Source organism: Ammospiza nelsoni, chromosome 6, assembly GCF_027579445.1.
Source record: "Ammospiza nelsoni isolate bAmmNel1 chromosome 6, bAmmNel1.pri, whole genome shotgun sequence".
Lineage (NCBI taxonomy): Eukaryota > Metazoa > Chordata > Aves > Passeriformes > Passerellidae > Ammospiza > Ammospiza nelsoni.
The window spans coordinates 41,928,378-41,947,628 of record NC_080638.1 but is presented as its reverse complement, the minus strand read 5'-3'; the positions used below and the strand labels follow the sequence as shown (position 1 = coordinate 41,947,628).

The following is a 19,251-nucleotide window of genomic DNA, read 5'->3' as shown; positions in this document are numbered from 1 at the left end:
GCTTACAGTGAGACACAGCCCAGCTGTCACCAATTCAGAAGACAGCACACAGACTTGTAAGGGTTAATGTGGAGTCTCCTGCAGCCTGGGCTCTGAGTTTACTCACTGTAAGGCAAGACTGATATCTGAGGCAGAAATCAAAGGTGCACAGGAAAGAGGTTCACATGCCCAGTGCAGTTCAAGAGAAATCCAGGCAGCATGGAAGGAAGAGATAGGAAACAGTCTCATTTTGAGTAGGCCCTTACACAATCTGTAGGTGAAAAGGTCTTACAGAAGTCAGCAGCAATATCCCAAAGCAGAGAGTGAGATAAGGAAAGCGCCAAAAACATGTCTGAAAGCAAAAGCCAGGAAGTGCAAAGAGGGAACTTAAGCAGGAAGGGTAGGGGGGATGCATGAAGTGGTGCAAGAGGTAGGAATAAGGGGAAATCCACACTTAGACTTCAGAAACTCCACCAGAATGCACCATGGAAGCACTCAAGCAACTCAGACCAGGTTTCTCAAGCACCTCTGGGGTCTCAGCACCAGTTATCTGCTGTGGAACTACAGGAGCAGAGATTTAGATCAGAAAGTCTGCAGGCCTCCACCACCTTGGAAAAGGAAAGCTTCTCTCACAGCTGTGAGTCACAGTACTGGAAAAGGGCATACAGATGGCCTGCCTATGGCTTTGGGACAGGAGAAGGCTGCTTGCCACATAGTAAACAGAGAAATGGAGTAGGGAAGTTTGGGAAGCAGAGAATGGGTACACATTGTTTGTGCCTACTACACAAAACTCCAGCATTTTTTTATCGGCAGTATTTCACTAGAGGCGAAGCATGGTGCAGCTTCCAACAGACTCCAGTAAGCTACTGAGGGTGGACACTTGTCCTAAACAAACTATGGAAGGTACTTTTTCTTAATGCAAAAGAACAGTACAAAAAGGTATGCATGGATGCTGCAAATCACAAGCAAATGAGCACAAGCAGTACACAGCATATTCATGAGTATAATGTGCATGCTCAATCAACTGACACTACTACGAAATCTTAAGGCACAACTCTGGAATGGCTTCAGATGCATTTACAACAAAGGCAGCACACAAACAGCCTCATTGTCACATGAAACAGGCATTTGATTCAAGTATCCAGAGATACAGAAAGCTAACCCAGCTGGAGCTCTGGGAACTGAGGCAGAGACAAAAGTGGGGAGGATTGTTGGGACCACATTACAGCTAAATTAATAGAGGACAAGGTGTACACAAGGCCGTTAGGTTAATTTCATCTACTAACTGCAACACTTGTTTAATTATAACCACAGCAGATGAGGGCACCAATAGAAGACAAACTGCTACACAGCCAATGGTAGAGTGCTTCAGTGGAAAGTGAGATCTGCACAACTCCACAGCTCTGCATGCTCTGGAGGCTCACAACTGACTCTGAGTCTTCTCCTTGCAACAACCACAGAATTGTTTATGCTGAAGAAGACTCTTAAGATCACCAAGTCCAACCATTACCCAGCACCACCAAGTCCACCACTAAACTGTGTCCCTAAAAACTGCATCTACACGTCTTATAAATACCTCCAGGGATGGTGACTCTAACATTTCCCTAAGCAGCCTGTTCCAATGCTTGACAACCTTTTCAGTGAAGAAATTTTCCTAATACCCAATCTAAATCTCCCATGGTGTAACTTGAGGTTGTTTCCTCTTGTCCTATCACCTGTTACTTGGGAGAAGAGACTGACCCCCCGCTCACTATGACCTCCCTTCAGGTTGTTGTAGAGAGTAAAAAGGTCTCCCTTGAGCCTCCTTTTCTCCAGGCTAAACAACCCCAGCTCCTTCAGGTGCTCCTCACAGGACTTGTGCTCCAGATCCTTCACCAGCTCCATTGCCCTTCTCTGGATATGCCCCAGCACCTCAATGTCTTTCTTGTAGTGAGGGGCCCAAAACTGGATACAGGACTTGAGGTGCAGCCTTACCAAGTACAGGTGGACAAACCCTTCCCTAGTCCTGCTGGCCACACTGTTTCTGACATAAGCCAGGATGCCACTGGCCCTCTTGGTTACCTGGGCACACACTGGCTCGTGCTCAGTGGCTGCTGACCAGCATCACCAGATCCTTTTCCAATGGGCAATTTTCCAGCTGCTCTTCTCCAAGCCTGTAGCACTGCTTGAGGCTGTTGTGACCCAGCTGCAGGATCCAGCACTCACCTTGTTGAACCTCATAAATTACCTCAGCCCATGGATCCAGCCTATCCAGATCCCTCTGCAGAGCCTTCCAACCCTCCAGCAATACTCCTGCCCAATTTGGTGTTTGGTCTGCAAACTGACTGAGAATGGACTTGATCCCCTCATACTGGTCATCAACAAAGGCATTAAACAGGACTGTCCCCAATACTGAGCCTTGGGGCACAGCACTGGTGACCTGATGCCAGCTGGATATAACTCCATTTACCAACACTCTCCCTGCCCATGGGACCTTTCCTCACACTTCCATCAAAGTATCGCAGCTTCATGGTCCCTGCAGAACATGCCCTAATCTTAGCAGGGTTAAGGCTGATTTTCCCAATTGACTCACTCTTCTTTGCCTGTTAGTCCTGTTGGCTGTGGCACTGTATGATACACACAGTCTATCACACCTTGAAAAGCAAAGGGTAGCATGGATAACTTAGTAGACCAGCCTGTGGCACAGAGGGCAGTGAGTAGTAAAGCATTCCACCCCAAAACCAATTCTTTAAAGGGTTCCTGGTATCACCTCCAGCCAAGAATCTGCACTGTAAAAATGACAGAGAAGTGACTCCAAATGTCTGCACCTCCTCTCCCTAACAAATGACTGACAGCTCAGTTCTTAATCTGCTCCAGCACCAGGCTTTTCTTTGGTGCACCTAGTTGAATCTCTACATCTCTGTCTGACATGAGTCTAGGGGGATCTCCACTCTGTTCTTGGAGGCTGTCTTGTCCTTCCTCTCAGCTGAGTACCTGAGAATACCAGAAAGATTCTTGATACTCTACAGCCATTGCAGTCACCCCAGAAATGCCATTGGCTTCATGCCTGTGACACCCTGGGAACATTCAAAGTAGATTGGTGCAATTATCCTACCTTGGTGTGTATAAGCTAGTGAGCAGGAGTGGCAATTGATGGGGTTAGATTTACAAGCTACAGTCCCATAATCCATGATCTGATTGCTGCCTTGGAGTCTCTGTAATGACAGTCACAAGTCAGAAAATATGGAGGCAAGTAGGAAAAGAAATTAAAGCAGAGCAAAATAAGGAAGGGAAGCAGACAATGGAAGAAACCAGTCAAATCACCCAAGCATGTGTAAGGCAGCTGTGCCACACAGAAAAGCCCCAGTACCTGACTTTGCCAGAGCTCTCCACAAAGGCAGCACACAGCGCCCAAGCCCAGCTGGCTGATCCCCTGGCCGAGGCTTCCATCTTAATGCAGAATACCAGATTCAGCCTACCATCAGTCAGTTGAGCACCTGCAGTTGGTTGTTAAGTTTGAGAATACTCAGGTGAGCTCAGCCATGTGGAGGACACATTTGGGGGTGTTGGTGAGGTGTGCAACATGACTTTTTCCGAGCATGTCTCCTCAGGGGGAAGGAGCTGCCAGTGAAATTTTTGACTGACTGAGACCTGTTATCCCACACACATCCCTCTGGTTCTTACTACTGTCAGTTCTGGAGACTTTGAGGATTATAAAATTGACATTGCACCACCTTTGCTCTGGTCTCAACACTCTTCCCCATGCAGCAGCAAGGTCTTGCAATAGTACTCAGACTGAAAAGGATTAGGCAGAAATGTACAATTCATCTGATGAGAGAAATGTCTGATAAAAGAAAAGGATCTACTACTAGAAGGCATCACCTTCACTCAGGCCTTCCACATCCATGTTATGATTTCAGCTCACAGTGCCGCCAGCATTGGAGAAGGGCAGCACTGTCTTCTGAATAGACAGCAGAGAACTGAGATTTTCACACTTTGCTAGTCATGGTTGCTGATGGTCGCCTAAACATTGAGTGGATATCTCTGCTAACATCCTAGAAGAGGAGCCCAAAGTAATACAGAAAATAGCCTCAAGGAACCAGTCCCCTCCCTTTCCCGCATCTTCTGACAGTATCCACTGCAATTAGTTCACCCACATGCAAACAACTGCATTTATTGCACAGTACATTACACCCCAAGCTCTGGTGTGCAAGTATGAACTAGCAGCCTTGTCAGCAGCACTATGCCAAGTGTGAGCAGCCAGGTTGCTCAAGCCCTCACTTAGGCTTTGGCACCTTAGCTTCCTCCAGTCACATACACTGAACCCCACTTCACAGCTAAGGGCAAGGAGTAAGAGGAATAACCTAACAGCCTAGGGGCCTAGAATAACAGTTACTCAGCTCTACAAAAGAGCAAAGCACTGAAGGCCTCAACACATTGTCAAGGGAGAGAAGCAATCACAGCACTGCCCTACATCTGGCCCTAGCTGGTATGAAGATGTGTGAAACCCTGCAGAACCCCAGAGCCTACAGATTCTGCATGACATTAACACTGAGCAAATAGAGGCCCCAGCAGCTGGCAGAGCTGGGATTACATCCAGTTTGAAAATGCCAACAAAGAGCTTCCCCACAAGCCACCCCTTTTCCTAGAAAGGAGAGAGGTTGGGTGCTGTCCTGAGCTAATAGCAGGGGCACAGCAGGGATTGAAGGGGGATTTACTCACTGTCTGTTCATTTTCCAAATTGGCCCGTTGTCTTCGGAGATCAGCCTTAATGAATGCTGGAACAGAGGGAGGAAGAGAGATGTGAAGGCAGTCAAGTCACCATGCAGGGCCCAAGTCAATTTCCTCGGGCCTCAAAGGAGCAGCAGAAGCCCCAGAAGAGACAGAAACATATTACAATGAGCAAGAGAAATCACTCTCCTGGACAAGGCTGAGAACACTTCTGAAACAGGCAGGATAGAGATTCTTTATTGCAGCTTTAGAAGATGCAACTTTGAGACCCCAGCCAGAGCCAGGGAAAAAAGCCTTGGCTCTTCTTTGTAAGCAGAGCAGATGCTTAAAGAGGAACAGCACTGCTATGGGACTGCTGTGTGGGTTCTGCCCTTTCCTGCAGGCACTGTGAAGCACAGACAGATGACTCTTCAATGAATTAAGTTGAAAAGAGGGTACATTATTACAGCACCGAACACGTGCAGAATCATTTCCAAAGGCATGTGCAAAAAAGTCACAAGTTCCTGCTCTCTATTTATCCAAAAAGTTATTACACACTCAAATGGTTTCCAGGATGGTTTCTACAATGATTATTACATAAATATTAGCTCTTGCCTGGTATTATAATTAGCTGAACATCCATTACAGCTGTGCAATTGTCCTCTTTAATTGGGTCAGTGGCCCTCTGAGGAGGAAGTAAGATGTCTTCCTCATGGTAAACTCTTAATCTGTGTCTAGTTGGCAGGGCTCCTTGACTTGCTGGTCACAGTCCAAACCTCCTCTCATTCTTGGAATCCAGTGGTATTTATGGTTCCTGCACTCTTACAATACTTAATTTATCACCTGTCATTGCCAACCTTGTTTCAGTTATCCCCACCCAGCATCAATTAGTTTCCTTGTTAAGCTCTAATCACAGCATATGATCTTTGCTAACTACATTTCTAACTTAACCCTTTGACTCAACTGCACACAAAAGCCTCCAATGAATATGTCAAGCCCAAGGCAAAGTCAGAGCAAAAGACTTAAAATTTTAATTACCTGTCATAATGGTCCCCAGAAACAGGACAGAACAAAGCAAGAGGTTTCCTGCCTTTGTCTCAAAGCGATCCATGATTTGCCCTTGGCTAACAGTCAAGGCAATACCAAAAATCTACAAACAAACAAAGGTAATGTCAAGCTATACTGCTATTATAAAGCAGCCCAAACCCTTTCCAATCTTTACCAAAGTATCAGAGCATACAGGCCAGTCAAACAGCTGGCCTAGTCAGGCTAAAGTTTGATTATAAATACATTCAGGGGCATCTCCTTGCAGCTAATGGAATGACAGATGACCCTGATGGGTGGAATCTCATCTCTCACTGGAGACAAACCAGAACTCTTAAGAGCTATGTTGGAAAAGGCAAGGATGACTGGCACCCTGAAGTATTTTCTTAAACAGAATGAGTGCCACTACAGAAATGCCATGAGGAACATCATTCTAAAAACCACGTCCCAGGCTGCTTAGATCTGCAGTACATTACACCATAATGGACAAGAAATAGGACTCAAGGCTTGGAACTACAATCTCTCTGCCTAAAAGGAGGCAAGCAGAGGGAAAACAGCACACCTACCTGTGCTGAGACATTAAGGAGCCCTGATGATGTTCCTTCTGATTCTGGGTATGTCAACTCTGCAGCAAACTCAAAGCCCAGGGGAAGGTATCCTGTCATGAAAAACCTGTAATGAAGTACATAGAAAGGAAGACTCAGCAACTGCCAAAGGAAGACTGAAGAGGTACAGTATAGACCGTAACTCTAAGCAGCATCACCCCCAGCACAAACAGCCATGCTAGCCCACATGCTTTTCACTCTTGTCCACTGTCATCTATGGGGCTGTGGGTACCACTTGCTTCCCAAAAGCTTCCACTTACCTGGAACAATTAAGCTGAGCAGGGTCACGATAATGTCCCTCACTCAAATGAGACACATACAAGTGAGAGATGGGAAGGGCAAATAGGAGCCATTCAGATGCCATGGCTCTTCCCAGTCCCTCCCACAGCAGTTCTGCCTCCCTGCTTACCCCCTCCCATCACATGCTGAGGAAAGCAGCCTGCACATGGACTTACCCCAGCAACCCAGCGGTCACAAAGACCACCCAGAGGTGGCCCAGGCTCAGAGTGAAGGTATAGACTATCATTCCCACCAGAGACATGATATAGACAACTAGCGTTGTTTGCCTGCAAGAAAAACCAAACAGGGTTTTATTTAATCCAGTCCTCCTTTTTGCCCACAGATCTTAGTATAGCTTGTAGCACATGGGTAAAAAAAAAAAGCATTTAAAAGTTACACAGTCTCTTGGCACTCATGCCCAGACAGAGGAAATGGACTGACAGACAGCATGGAAAGGCCTGCACACAGAGCAGCACAGCAGAAGAAGAAAGATCCTACCACAGGTTGACAGGTGCCTGGTCATATATGGTACATGGCACTTGAGGGAGAGAACAAGAGCCAATTAAGGAGATCATTAATCTTTCTTGGGCATCCTCTATACTATAGTCGGTTGAATATACTTACTTATAAGCAGGAGCCAAGGAGATCAAGCACTCTCAAGCAGGAAAGTAAAGAGGTGTCAACACTGCTAGAGTCTTATGGGCCTATATTTTTCAGTGCTGTCTGAAACAGCTTTCGTTGCTGCTCCTTTCTGTTGTTTAAACCACCTGCTGTATTTGGAGAGGTGACATGCAAGCCAGGTTGCCCTCACAGCCTCACCCTCAAGCCACGCGAGCATTTAGCATTCAGCCAACAGCAGCTGAGGCACAAGCTCTTGTCTGGGTGCAGAGGAGAGCAAGACACCCTGTGCTCAGGAGGTATGCCAGTCACACCCTGGGAACAGCCAAACCTGCAGCCAGGCCATGCAAGGATCATCAGTGAGCTCAGCACTTTGAGACACAGGCAGCAGCCCAGGCCAGCTTTCACCACAACATTTAGAAACTGTCATCCTTGACTACACACCAAGAAAACCCTTCCCACATTAAAAAAAAAAAGGCTCTTTTTAGTACAAGAGGCAGCAGTAAGTCTTCCCAGTACATAGTTTTGATGAGGAAAAGGAGGGAAAGGAGGAAAAGGTAAATACTTTACCTGACTGAAATTCCACCACGATTTTGAAAGCAAAACAGTTACCAGAGTCGATAAAACCTCTTGATCACAATCTTTTAGGAAGAAGTTACATGTATTACCACAAGCTACTTGTGTACTTTCTCCCAAACTTAAGTCTTAATCCATTAAAGAATGTGTTTGATATCAGTTCCTAGAATTCCACTGAAGAAATTAAATCTCAAACTATTTTCACTTTTCCTTTTTAATGTAAATGATAACTGTCAAAAATCTAACCCAAGTATGCACTAAGTATTACAATGTGTAAGAAAATGTTTCCAGTACACTGAATTACTACAGATAAATCCAGACTGTTCCAGCTAAGGTTCTCTCCTCCTTCACTGCTGCAATGACTGCAGTCAGTGGGGCACATTCTCACCCAAACATAGGCCTGAGAAGCTAATTTCAGCCTTCAGCTATTGATCCATACTTACAAGGTTCACCAAGCTCATTTAATATATTGAAAGACTAAACAACATGCTGTGGCGAGCATGTTGTGTATTTTGTTTTGTAAACTTGTTGTGTATCAAAGGAGTAGTTAAATCTCTTTAACCTCCAATGCTGTATCATTTCTAGAGTATGTTCTTTCCAAAGTTTTCACTAAAGGAAAAATTCAGCTATGAAGACAGCATAAAGGGACTGCTTACTTCTGTTATAATCCATTGCAGAGAGCTGCTACATGGTTGGCACAGTGCCTGGAGGCTGCAGAAGGAGAAGAGCTGAAAGACCGACTGAACAAACAGCAGCCCCAGAGAGTGAAAGAGATGCAAGCAAAAGCTTTTTTCTGCTCAATACAGGTTCCTCAGGTATGTCCCATGAGTTCTTACGCCTCTCATGCCCTGACAAGCAGCCGTGGAGGTAAGAGATGATTACGAAAGGAGTTCAAAGCTAGAATTACAGTTCTATACTTGGGCTACATGAACCAAGTTTGAACTGGGTGCTCCTTCCACAAGCAGGAGTCTCCAAACTACATAGCAATTAGTGCTAAAATACTGTGCAGGCCTCCAAGAGGTGGCTGCAGCCTTTGGTTGAAGTTTAGTCACTGCCAGCAGGGACACGCAGCCCATGGAGTTTTATAATTTTTTTTCTCACCACAGCCAGTTTGGGCTCAGTGCTCAGTGCAGAGGTCTCAGGACAGTCACAAAAAATCTCACTCAGTTTTCTAGTGTTATGGTTCAAGTATTCCAAGGGATTTGTATCTTATTCAGTGTCATGACAGCTGCCAAGTGTTGCACTTCACCCTTCATCTCCAGGCAAAGGTAATGAATGAGACAGTGACCAGATGTGGTCAAGACTTTGTTTCACATTGATGCTATGTCATTAGTCAAGCTGCAAGAGAGGAGTTCAGTTCCCAGAACGTGCTGTGCCCCACAGAGAGCTAGAGCAGGCAGACTCATAGCTGCAGGAAAACTCTTGAAGGTGTTCTTCACTGAAACTGCAGAACTGTGTAGAGGACAAAAAGGAGAAAACTGATCCTGCCGGGGGTACCTCATGTATCAAGTTTTCCTGAGTCATTAGGCTGCAGAAGGACAAAATTAATCAACAGACCTTTGTAAAAGAACAAGACCACAGGCTTGAATGTTGTGGGAAATACAGACCAGGAAGCACCCTGAAGCCATGAACTGCTGCCTGCTCACCACACACCCTCACAGGATCTGAACAGAAAGCAGTGAATGCAAATCCTGCTGCAGGAAACAGCCTTAAGCACACAAGCAGACTTCTCCTAAACCTGAAAGGCTTAAGACTTAGACTTCAGCAAAACCCTCCTTCCCCGAGCATACCACTGATGACAAGAAAAGGAGATTTAGAGCTCAGCAGTCCAAGAAAGACACAAAATTTTGAATAGGGTTTAACTGAGATACTGGAAGACACTGGTGCACAGCAAAACAAAATCCCCTGGGGAAAGACACAGAGGCAGAGCGTTCTCAGGAAGTGGCCTTTGACACCCTGTTCACTAGAGAACAAGAATACTCTGTAGCCATAGGGGCACTGGAGCATGGAAAAATGCCCAGGTTTAGCTTAATAAGCCTCTTATCATAGCCATAAATCTCATGGGAATGAGAAAAGCATAAAGAAGGAGAAGCAGATTCACAGAGCACATCAGCACTGCATTCTGGTGTTTTTAGCAACCTACTGCCATGATGGCTCTACAGGGACTCACAATTTTCATTGTCTGGAACAGGGAACAGAGACTGTCCACTTAACAGGCTGATTAGTGCAGCGAGTACAGGCTGGAAGTTAGGCATCCTGCCACATTACCTTAGAGAAACTGAGATTAACCCAACCCTGTGCTCTGGGAAGGAAGCATTGCTACACAGGCACCAGTGCCAAGTCTCCGTGGCACAGCCAGAGGGAGATCTGTGAAGGACCTGACACACTTGTCACTTAGATGAACCTAACCAGCCCTGACATTCATCTGCCTTCCCAGTCACATTCCCAAACCTTCTGAAGAGGCAGATTAAAGGGCCTGCACAAGGGACTGTGAGAAAAAAGAGACCTTGGGGGAAAAAGCCAGGCAGGGCCAGCACCCAGGGAACAGGGTTGAAATGAAGAACACATCTCCTGCTGTTCAGTCAGCTCCAGAAGAAGCCTCAGAGTAAGGAATGGGTATGGCCCAGCCCATGTCTCACAAGGTCACTTGGACAAAGAAAGCAAGTGACACGAAGGGATTGCAGCTGCAAAAACAAAGTCAAGCAACATCTGAGGCAACAAATGAACAAGCTGGGAGCAGGAGGTGGGATGAGGGGCACAGGCACATACAACAGTTTTAGCTGCTCACAGGGATGTTGTGTGCAGCTCCAGCATGCTCTCCTGTATGGACAGGGATGACGGATGGCCTCCACAGGCTTTGCCATGAGGACAGCACATTCCAGGCTGCACACAAGCCCAAACAAAGCCCTTGATCCTATGCTCCCAGGAGATGTCATTGCCGAAGAGACAGAGGTGTCAGATGTTGGAGAAAGGGATGAATTGGAGAAGACTGCTTTGGTTTTCACCACACCCTTATCCTTTGGCATTCAGTTTTATGCCACTTTCTTCCTGTATGAAGGTCAGAAGAAAGGACAGCCTTGGTAAATTATTTATATAAGACATATGGCAGGACAGAGTGAAGACATATTCACTACACAAGGACTAACCTTGTGTAAAACAGGCTATAAGAAGGCCCAAATTGCTGGTCAGGCTAAGCTGAGAGAGCACTCATCCTCTCACTTGGAAGAGAGCCAAGTGCCCCATCCTCCACCATCTTTTCTCCCTCCCCCAAATTTTTGTACTTTGCATCTGTACAGACCTAAAACACCTCTTGGGTCTTCTGCCTAGTCAATGGAGAGAGAGATGGGTATTTCTGACATCTTGCCTTATAGAGATGCAGCAATGAAGGCAGAGAGTGCTGACTGCAACCAGCTTGATCTGAGGCCATGTGAACACCGCACTTTAAAGAAAAGCATAACCAAAGAGAAGTGCTGATTAATTCAGTTCCCAAACACCTCATTCTGAGCCAGACTACCCTACCAACACCAATGCACCCAGCAGTCTCCAGGTGTCACAACCTCATCTGTCCTCTGAGCCAGGAACTTGATGTCAAAACTATAAGGGTCTTCTCCTGATTCTATGATTCAAAGAGATGGAATGCTCTCAACAAGCCATACCACCAAAGGCAACCCCAATTCTTGCACTGCTCGCTCATCACTACATAACCCATGTGCTTATTTTAATGGACCAAATTTGCACCTGCTATTCCAAAAACAAGAACAGTGCAGGGACTTGCCTGCCAAATAAAAGCAAGAGTGCAAGGCTTATTGGTGCCCGAGCATGACAGATGGGGAAAGCCTGACTTAGCACAGCCTCACCCTTTCAAGGAACTGCTGATGGTACAGTAAAGATCAAACATGCATGTACAGCTCTGCAATTCCTTCTGTTATTAACCTTCCACTGCTCCCCTCAATCACAGCTGGATCCCATTCATTTGCTTCCCTCTCTCTCCAAGCTGACTAAAAAAAGGACTTAATATCTTTCCTTCCTGATTTTCATGTGCTTACCATTTTATTCTTGACACTATCTCAGCAACAGAGGGAAGGGGGAGGGTACCCACCTAGAACATCTGGCATCTTGACAGTTTTTTTAAAATAGACTTTTAAATGGGGCTAAATAAAGACTATGTAGCACTCAGGAAAAAAAAAAAAAGTGCTAGTTTCACAGAAATCCATTTTGTAGGCTGTAATGGAGAACAAATTCTTAGCAGGGTTTTTCCTCACCTAAGGCTAAAACTATCTCCCAATAGGCCCTGGGGTCTGTAGAATAAACCCCACAGGTGACATTGTCCTATTCTTCTGCACTGTTAGCCAGCTCTGCCTACCTATGTAATCTCTCCAAGGAAGGAGTGGACGCAGAACAAATACAGGATTTGTGGATTTTTGTCTCTCTCCCATTCTCCCAAATTTCAAGTCCCAGCTCTGCATGGTGAGTCACAAAGCTCTTTGAGCCTTCATGCTGCAACCTAACCTCACTTATGGAGAACCAGGAAGATCATCCAGTCTAGCAGTGCCAGCTGAGGCTACCTTAACACTAGCCCTGGGCTGGAAAGACACAAGTGACATTGCATGGTTAGCAGTGCAGTTCTAACAGTTGTATTTCTATTTCCCAGGACTCCCACATGAGTACTACTCAGTGCCACAACTATCTAGACACAGCAACAAACAACCTGCCAATCCCAGAAGTCCTCACCTACTGTTATTTCTTATTAGAGAAGCCAGTTTTCTATTTCTGATCCCTGCACTGCACAGGGAGCTAGGGCCAGAGGCCACTTCAGAAGTTGCAAGCTCACAGCCAGCCAGATTAATCTAAGCTGTCTACAAGGAGAATGTGCATTTCTGGCCCAAGATATGAGGTAGGATAATGACAGTAGGACTCCCCCAGATGAAAAGCTGCTGCAAGGAATAAAACTCTGAAATTGCTTTCAAGTCATTACCAGCACATCACCAGTAAAGCCCCCTCTCACCCAACCTGCTCAGACAACAGGTTGTAGCACAGTTCTCAAAGCCAGCACAGAAATCAAAAAGCTAGGTGGACCCCAGTATAATAGACAAGAGTCTCTCTGTATCACCTGGGATATCCTACAGAGGTGTTTCTGAGGACCAGAAACAGTAGGACAAGCAAAGACTCTTAACTGTCCCTTTGCAGATGGCAAAGCATGCTGGCCAGATCTGCCTTCCCAACTCATAGGGCAACAAACACAGCCTCATCCACCCGTAACCCCAATAACCTTGTGCCTGCCCTAAATACAGCAGCACGCCACCAACACAATGCCTCTGGGCACTGGATTCAATGTGCCTTTCATTAACTGGACAAAAATTCACAGAGGCTGGTTTGTAAGGGCTGACAAATGGTCTGGTACAGTCTTGATTCTGCTTGTGCCAAGAACTCTCTCATCCCTGGCAAAGCAGTTATTGGGCCATCTCATCTTCTCTGTGAGCCTCCCTAGGGACCGCCAACACCAGATCTCGTATGGGCCCAGTGCTGGCTAATGCACAGCTCCAAACTTCACCTTACACTAACTGGGTTTGGAAGAACCCTATTTTTTTCCCTACAAATCCTCCCAATGATTCAGTCTCTACAGTGGCAACTTGCAGCTGCACAGGGTTCCTCCTTGCACAGTATTGAGGAAGAGCACAGTCACCAGGGCACAGGGGCAAACAAGGGACTTACTTGTAGGTTTTGGTTTTGTCCAACCAGATGCCAGAGATCAGAGCCCCAGCCATCCCCGACAGTATAATGGTGAGTCCAATCCTGCCAGCATTCACCTCCTCCCCCTGTGGTGAGACACATACACACTCACACAAGTGCAGGAGCTAACTCATAGCCAACAAAAAGCAAAGTGCACAAAACCCAGAGAGGAAGAGACAGCAAAGTTAGTCTTCTCACATGCTTTCTGCTGGTAACACACTAACCAGAACTAGCCTTTGCAGGAACACTTTTGGGCCCACTATGAGCCAGTGCTTTCTGGTCCATGAAAAAAAAAGTGGTGTGGCAATTATGTCTGAGCCAACTATGAGAAAAATGTGTGTATTGGCCAGCGTGAGCAGATAGTCTCAAAGGAGTTAGCATAAACTCTACGAAGCTTGCTGTTAGGATTTGGACCAGACTGACTAGGAAATACTGGGACTCACTATGAGGCAGAACAGAAAGGAGCTCTGTGGCATGCAGCACCAGCAGTGAGCTGTACAATAGCTCAGGTACAGAAGCACCCCATCCTTCTGCCACCAGAGCATGAGCATGGGCAACCTCCTGGAACAGATGTCTCAGCAGAAATCACAGTTAGAAACAAGTAGAGGAAATTACTGGAAGATTTTCTCACAACTAAATGCTTTCAATTAAGGTGCAAAGGAGCTGTCTTTTCTAGAGCTCATCAGCTTTTGCATGGGGTGGTGCAAAGGCAAAAAGGAACAGCCAACTTGTGCTGGACCCAACTTGTGTTGGACAGCAGCAAGCATCAGAGAGGGCCATGAGGGTTGGATGCACTTACTGGGTAGTGATGGATCACCATGCGGTTCAGCAGAGTGGACAAGGCGTAGAAACAACCTACATTCAGACCTGAGAAGGGGATAAAAATGCAGCATATTCAGAGCCTGCTCCTCTCCTTCTGGGCTGTGAAATGGTAGAAATGCAGAGAGAGAAATCTTTGGGACCATCAATCCAGAACAAGGCTACAGTGTCTCAGGAGAGTGAGCCAGACTGGCAGACATAGGATACTGAAAGAAACGCAGACAAACATCCAGGCCTCAGCATGCAGAAGGAAGAACCCTGCAGTTTCAGGATGGTTCCTATCTAAGCAGCTAGAGGAAGGGCTGTGCACATTTCTGGTACTGAAAGGTCTTGCAACTCCTTCACAAAGTTTCAACCCTCTGAGCAAACCTGTGAGCAGCCAGATTCGTCTTTTAGCACTGCAATTTTCTCCTCTGCTCCCAGCCAAGTAAAAAAACTAGAAAAGCATCTGCCTCAGCACCATACCTCGAACAAGGACCTGAGATTCAATTAACAACCGTGTCATTGACCTGTGTATTTTCCTCCCAGAGAAGAGCCTGGTCAGCATTCTCCCTGCTGACAGCCAGTAAATAACATTCTCTCCAAGGCAAGAAATGCCAGAAGACAACTGGGAACAAAGCTGATTGGTGAAGCACTGACAGCACTACCCTCAGGCACCTGGGCTGTGTGTCTGCATGGAAAAAGTCTTGCATTTTAAAAGCTATCACTGAGGCCTGAAAAAACCCCGTGAAAGTAACTGTGTTTCTGAAAGAGAACTTGCATTAACTGCTACAAGGATCAACCACCTGGTGAAGGTTTCTCAGTATCACCCAAGGTGAGAATGAAACTGTTGGGGTGATACTGGTCAAGACCTATTCAGACACTCAGCTGCATCTTACATGTAATTCTCGTTGGTTAAATGCCTTCCCCAAAGGGCAGAAAACCCAACAGCTTTGTTCAGCAGGCAGCAACATACACATGTGCACTGGACCACAGTACTGCAACGGCTCCACTCTCACCTTGGGCGATACTGAGAAACCTTCCCCAGGCTGATGAGGTCTGTAACAGTTAGATACTAACTTTCTTCTCAGAAAGTCATTTACATTTGCAGTTGGTTTATCTTCAAGGCTTCAGTGATTCTGATGGGTGGAGGGAAGGGGACAGATTTTACCACTGCAGCTCGTACATCTATAGGCTCCAAAAGGAGACATGGTTTTAAAGTCTGGCACAGATGCCTGAAATCCTGACAAAACAGATACACGTCAAGTTCCCCCTTCCTACTTTTCCTCTCTAAGCCTCAGCTAAAAGCAGAAACTAAGGATACAGGATACAGAAGTGCAGTCTAGCAGGTAGAGCTCTGACAGAGTGAACAAAGCTCTGAGCTTTGCTAACCCTGAAATCCCCTATCTCAAGTACTCAGCAATCCTGCACCTAGCCCAGTCTTCCACTGAGCACTGGATGTCTTTTGCAGTACACAGCACTATAAACAGCCACAAGATTGGCAGCTGGAGGGTGCATCACACTACCTTCACACACCATCTCTGACAACATGACAATTTACTGTGATGGTGGTGAGGCACTGGAACAGGCTGCCCAAAGACATAGATGGAAATGTTTAAGGCCAGGCTAGACTGGACTCTGAGTGATCAGGTCTAGAGGAAGGTGTCCTGGCACATGGCATGGGGGTTGGAACTAGATGATCTTTAAGAGCCCTTCTAATGATTCTAAACCATTCCTTGATTAAGTAAAGCTCACTCCACAGCTGTATGGCACAGACAACAGACAAAGACTCTTATGCAAGTGATCCCAAATATTGCCCGTGACAATGTTTCCCACTTCAGAATCCTCTGTCAGAAGATTACAGGAGAGGCTAGAAAATTGAGTGACATGCTCATTAGGCAGGAGAATCGACCCAATCCTTACTAAGAGTTACTCAGAAGACTGGAAACTTGGGCAGGGCCAGCAGCCAAGGATGGGGGAGAACAACTGGAGATCTCTCAGCACGGAGGCGCCCTCCAGCCTTAAAAGCTGTCTCTTTGCAACACTTAGCTATGGCAAACAGCTAACACACCCTAATCAGCTTCATCCGACCTCCACCTCTGGAGCACCCCGCCCACTAGGGGACACCACAAGCTGCAGTGCAAGGACACGGGAGTATGGCAGATCAGCACAGCCCTTCTGTTTCTTCACTTCAAAGCTGGGCATAAACATTAACCACTCATTTGTGCACCTCTATTTCTCACCCAGGCAAGAGGACAGCAGCCTTGTGAAGACAGCCAGATGCTGCTCTGGTAACTAACATGTCAGTAAACCAGCTTTACAGCAGCTCTGTGATCCTTGTGATTTCCAAGACAGGGAAGAGCCTCTGCTCCCAAGCTGGGCAAAAAGTAAGAGCTGGCAGCAACACTTGGCACCAGAGTCAAGTAAAACATTCTAAGAATCAAGACAATGTGTCAAATTTGCATATGCGAGGGCTGAGAAAAGTTGTAGGCACTTCATGTGTGCCTACAGGCACAGCTGCTCAGTGAAGCTTCTCTGAGAATTACAGCTGTTTGAATGACCATAAAACAGGTAATGGTTGCTTCCAATGGGAAAGTGGCCATTTGCCATCCAAAAGTGGCCATCTGAAGGTCCAGCACCACCTGATTCTTTAGCTAGTTATCATGGTTTGCTTGTAATGTAGAATAATGTTTTGATACCCCAGTGTCTCCTCTATTTTATAGAGGCCAGAACAGGGAAGTTTATAGCCTACAGCTCCAAACAGAGCCCTTAGTAAGCCTGAGACTAGAACCCAGGTCTCCCACAGGTAAGCAGACTATTACCTACTTGCCAGACTCTTTCTTGTTCACCCATGTAATACTACCCAACAATGGCTCCTTATGCAGGTCCCACTGCCCCATCACCATTCCAAATGCTGATTCTTTAACACTGTCTCATGACTCCCATTCTATTACTCTTTCCCAGAATTTCTCACCCTTTTCCTGCCTACTGCCTCTGACTAGCAACATGCTCTCCAATGCAAAGCCCAACCCCATAGACTTGGAATTCCTTAATGCCCGTTCCATGTTATACCTCAGTTTTATGGAAGCAATGTCAGCAGCCTTGGGGAAAAGGTTCTCTGAGGGTTTCCTGAAAATCAGTTCACGAGCACCTGACACAGCAGCAGTGAGACCACTGTGTCCAGCACTGCAAGTCATGCCACAAGAAAAGAACCATTGGCTGCTGGTAATGCCAAGACCTTAGAGGTCTGCAGTGTTCTGACCTGTCATTGTGGAAGGATCCTCATTCTTTCTACAGCCAGGCAAGATGGACAAGCAGCAGGTTAGCCCCCCTCTCCCTGATACATGCTATGCTAGCACAAAAGCCAACAGGCTGCAGATATCTTTGTGTTAGGTGGGCAGGATGACTCAGTTGCACTCATGTGGCTGCAGATGTCTTAAATCTCGGCCAACATAACTTTTGACTTGAGTAGGAAAAACTGTCACCATAATAAACCCAGACAAGCTAAAAAAAAAAAAAGTTTCACAGCATAGTTCCCTCTCTGAGTAACAGTCACCATCTCAAGTCAAGCTGGAGATTGGCATGAGGCTGACACAGAGAGGAAAAGAAAAAATGCACAGACCAGCAGCAAGGGAAAATGAATAATGAGCCACTAAACAGATTTTCCACACTGTTTGTGACTGCCAGAAAAGAATTATCCCAGGAAGGTCAGATTCTAAACATGTTCTTTGTACTGAGAGCCCTCCTCTCTCCTCTAGGACTTGTTTATACCTATTAGAGCAGATGCTTTCCCCTTTCTTTTTCCTGAAGGGTAAATGTGAACTGAGCAGATGATACAATCCAACTTTAGACACACTCGGCGTGACAGATTTTTCTGTCTTCACTTTCTGAGAGGGTATTATGGTGAAAAAAAGCCAAACCCAGCAGCTGCAATGCAAACCAGGAGAGTTTAAGAGCAATCTGAGAGGGGCATTCCTACTTCAGTGAGGAGGAAGGGAACAGAGATTCCAGCAACTCCAAAGACCATTAGCATCCTCACCAAGTACAAAGCCACCATCTGACTCTCTCCAACCTGCCCACTCATCCACAAGGCCTTTCAGATACAATTGCTGGCAGAATGTGCAGAACCTTCAGCAATATTTAACTGTCCCTCTGAGAAGCTTCCATAGCAAGCTGGTAGGAAGACTGAGGGCAAAACTACCCACAGACTAACTGGCTACAGTATACCCTATTATGCAGCCAGGCAGAGACCACAATGGCCTTTCTGCTAGTAAGAAAAACATTTCTCCATATGCCAATTCAGCATCAGGGAATAGATTCAACACATCACACTGCCCTCAAACAAACATACCGAGACTGTTTGTTTTCTCATACTGAAGAGAAGCAAGCAGCAAATTCAGCATGCAAGGACAGATGGCATAAAATATTCTCTAGTCCTTCCTCCCAAGTGCTTCACAGGGATCGCCTAGAAAGCTGACAGTCTGCACATCTGCATACTCCATATGACCTCTACAGAGATGCCTGGCAGTCATATTCATGTCCTTGCCTTCAGAAATGACTTTCACTCAGTTCTATGACTTGCACTCAGACACTTCCATACATTTCTTATGTAAGCACTTCGATTGGTTTGCTGCAATTAGCTAAATTACTAGAAAAAAAGAACAGATAAGGAAATTCCCTAAACAGCAAACAGTCAAAGACTGGGAGAACAGTTGTAAGGGCATATCATCCTCTGCGTGCTTGCCTTCCTTTTGTTCTTCCCTGCTGCATTCACGGGTAACCACTGCTGAAGAGGACTGGGCTATAAGGATTCCTGGTCTGTGGCAGCACAGGGGAGCTATCTTTATGTTCCCCTAAAACAACTCAAGCCAGTTATCCCAGCAGAGCACAGAGAGGAAGGGAGAAGCTGTGATAACTGCACAAGAAGAAAGGA

General features: G+C 46.1%; 1 protein-coding gene across 3 annotated transcripts in view; it reads right to left on the bottom strand.

Moving 5' to 3' along the window:
- Nucleotides 1–19,251, bottom strand: part of FLVCR2 (FLVCR choline and putative heme transporter 2) — a 34,418-nt gene that overhangs the window by 2,568 nt on the left and 12,599 nt on the right. The window contains exons 4-11 of one of the 3 annotated variants that reach the window (XM_059474529.1): nucleotides 14,320–14,387; nucleotides 13,503–13,606; nucleotides 6,773–6,883; nucleotides 6,279–6,384; nucleotides 5,707–5,818; nucleotides 4,681–4,736; nucleotides 3,074–3,173; nucleotides 107–125 (exon numbers count right to left, since the gene is read on the bottom strand). In XM_059474529.1, coding sequence (XP_059330512.1) covers nucleotides 107–125; nucleotides 3,074–3,173; nucleotides 4,681–4,736; nucleotides 5,707–5,818; nucleotides 6,279–6,384; nucleotides 6,773–6,883; nucleotides 13,503–13,606; nucleotides 14,320–14,387 — 676 coding nt within the window. The remainder of the gene's footprint in view (nucleotides 1–106; nucleotides 126–3,073; nucleotides 3,174–4,680; nucleotides 4,737–5,706; nucleotides 5,819–6,278; nucleotides 6,385–6,772; nucleotides 6,884–13,502; nucleotides 13,607–14,319; nucleotides 14,388–19,251) is intronic. The other 2 variants (XM_059474528.1, XM_059474530.1) reach the window with 2 other exon arrangements.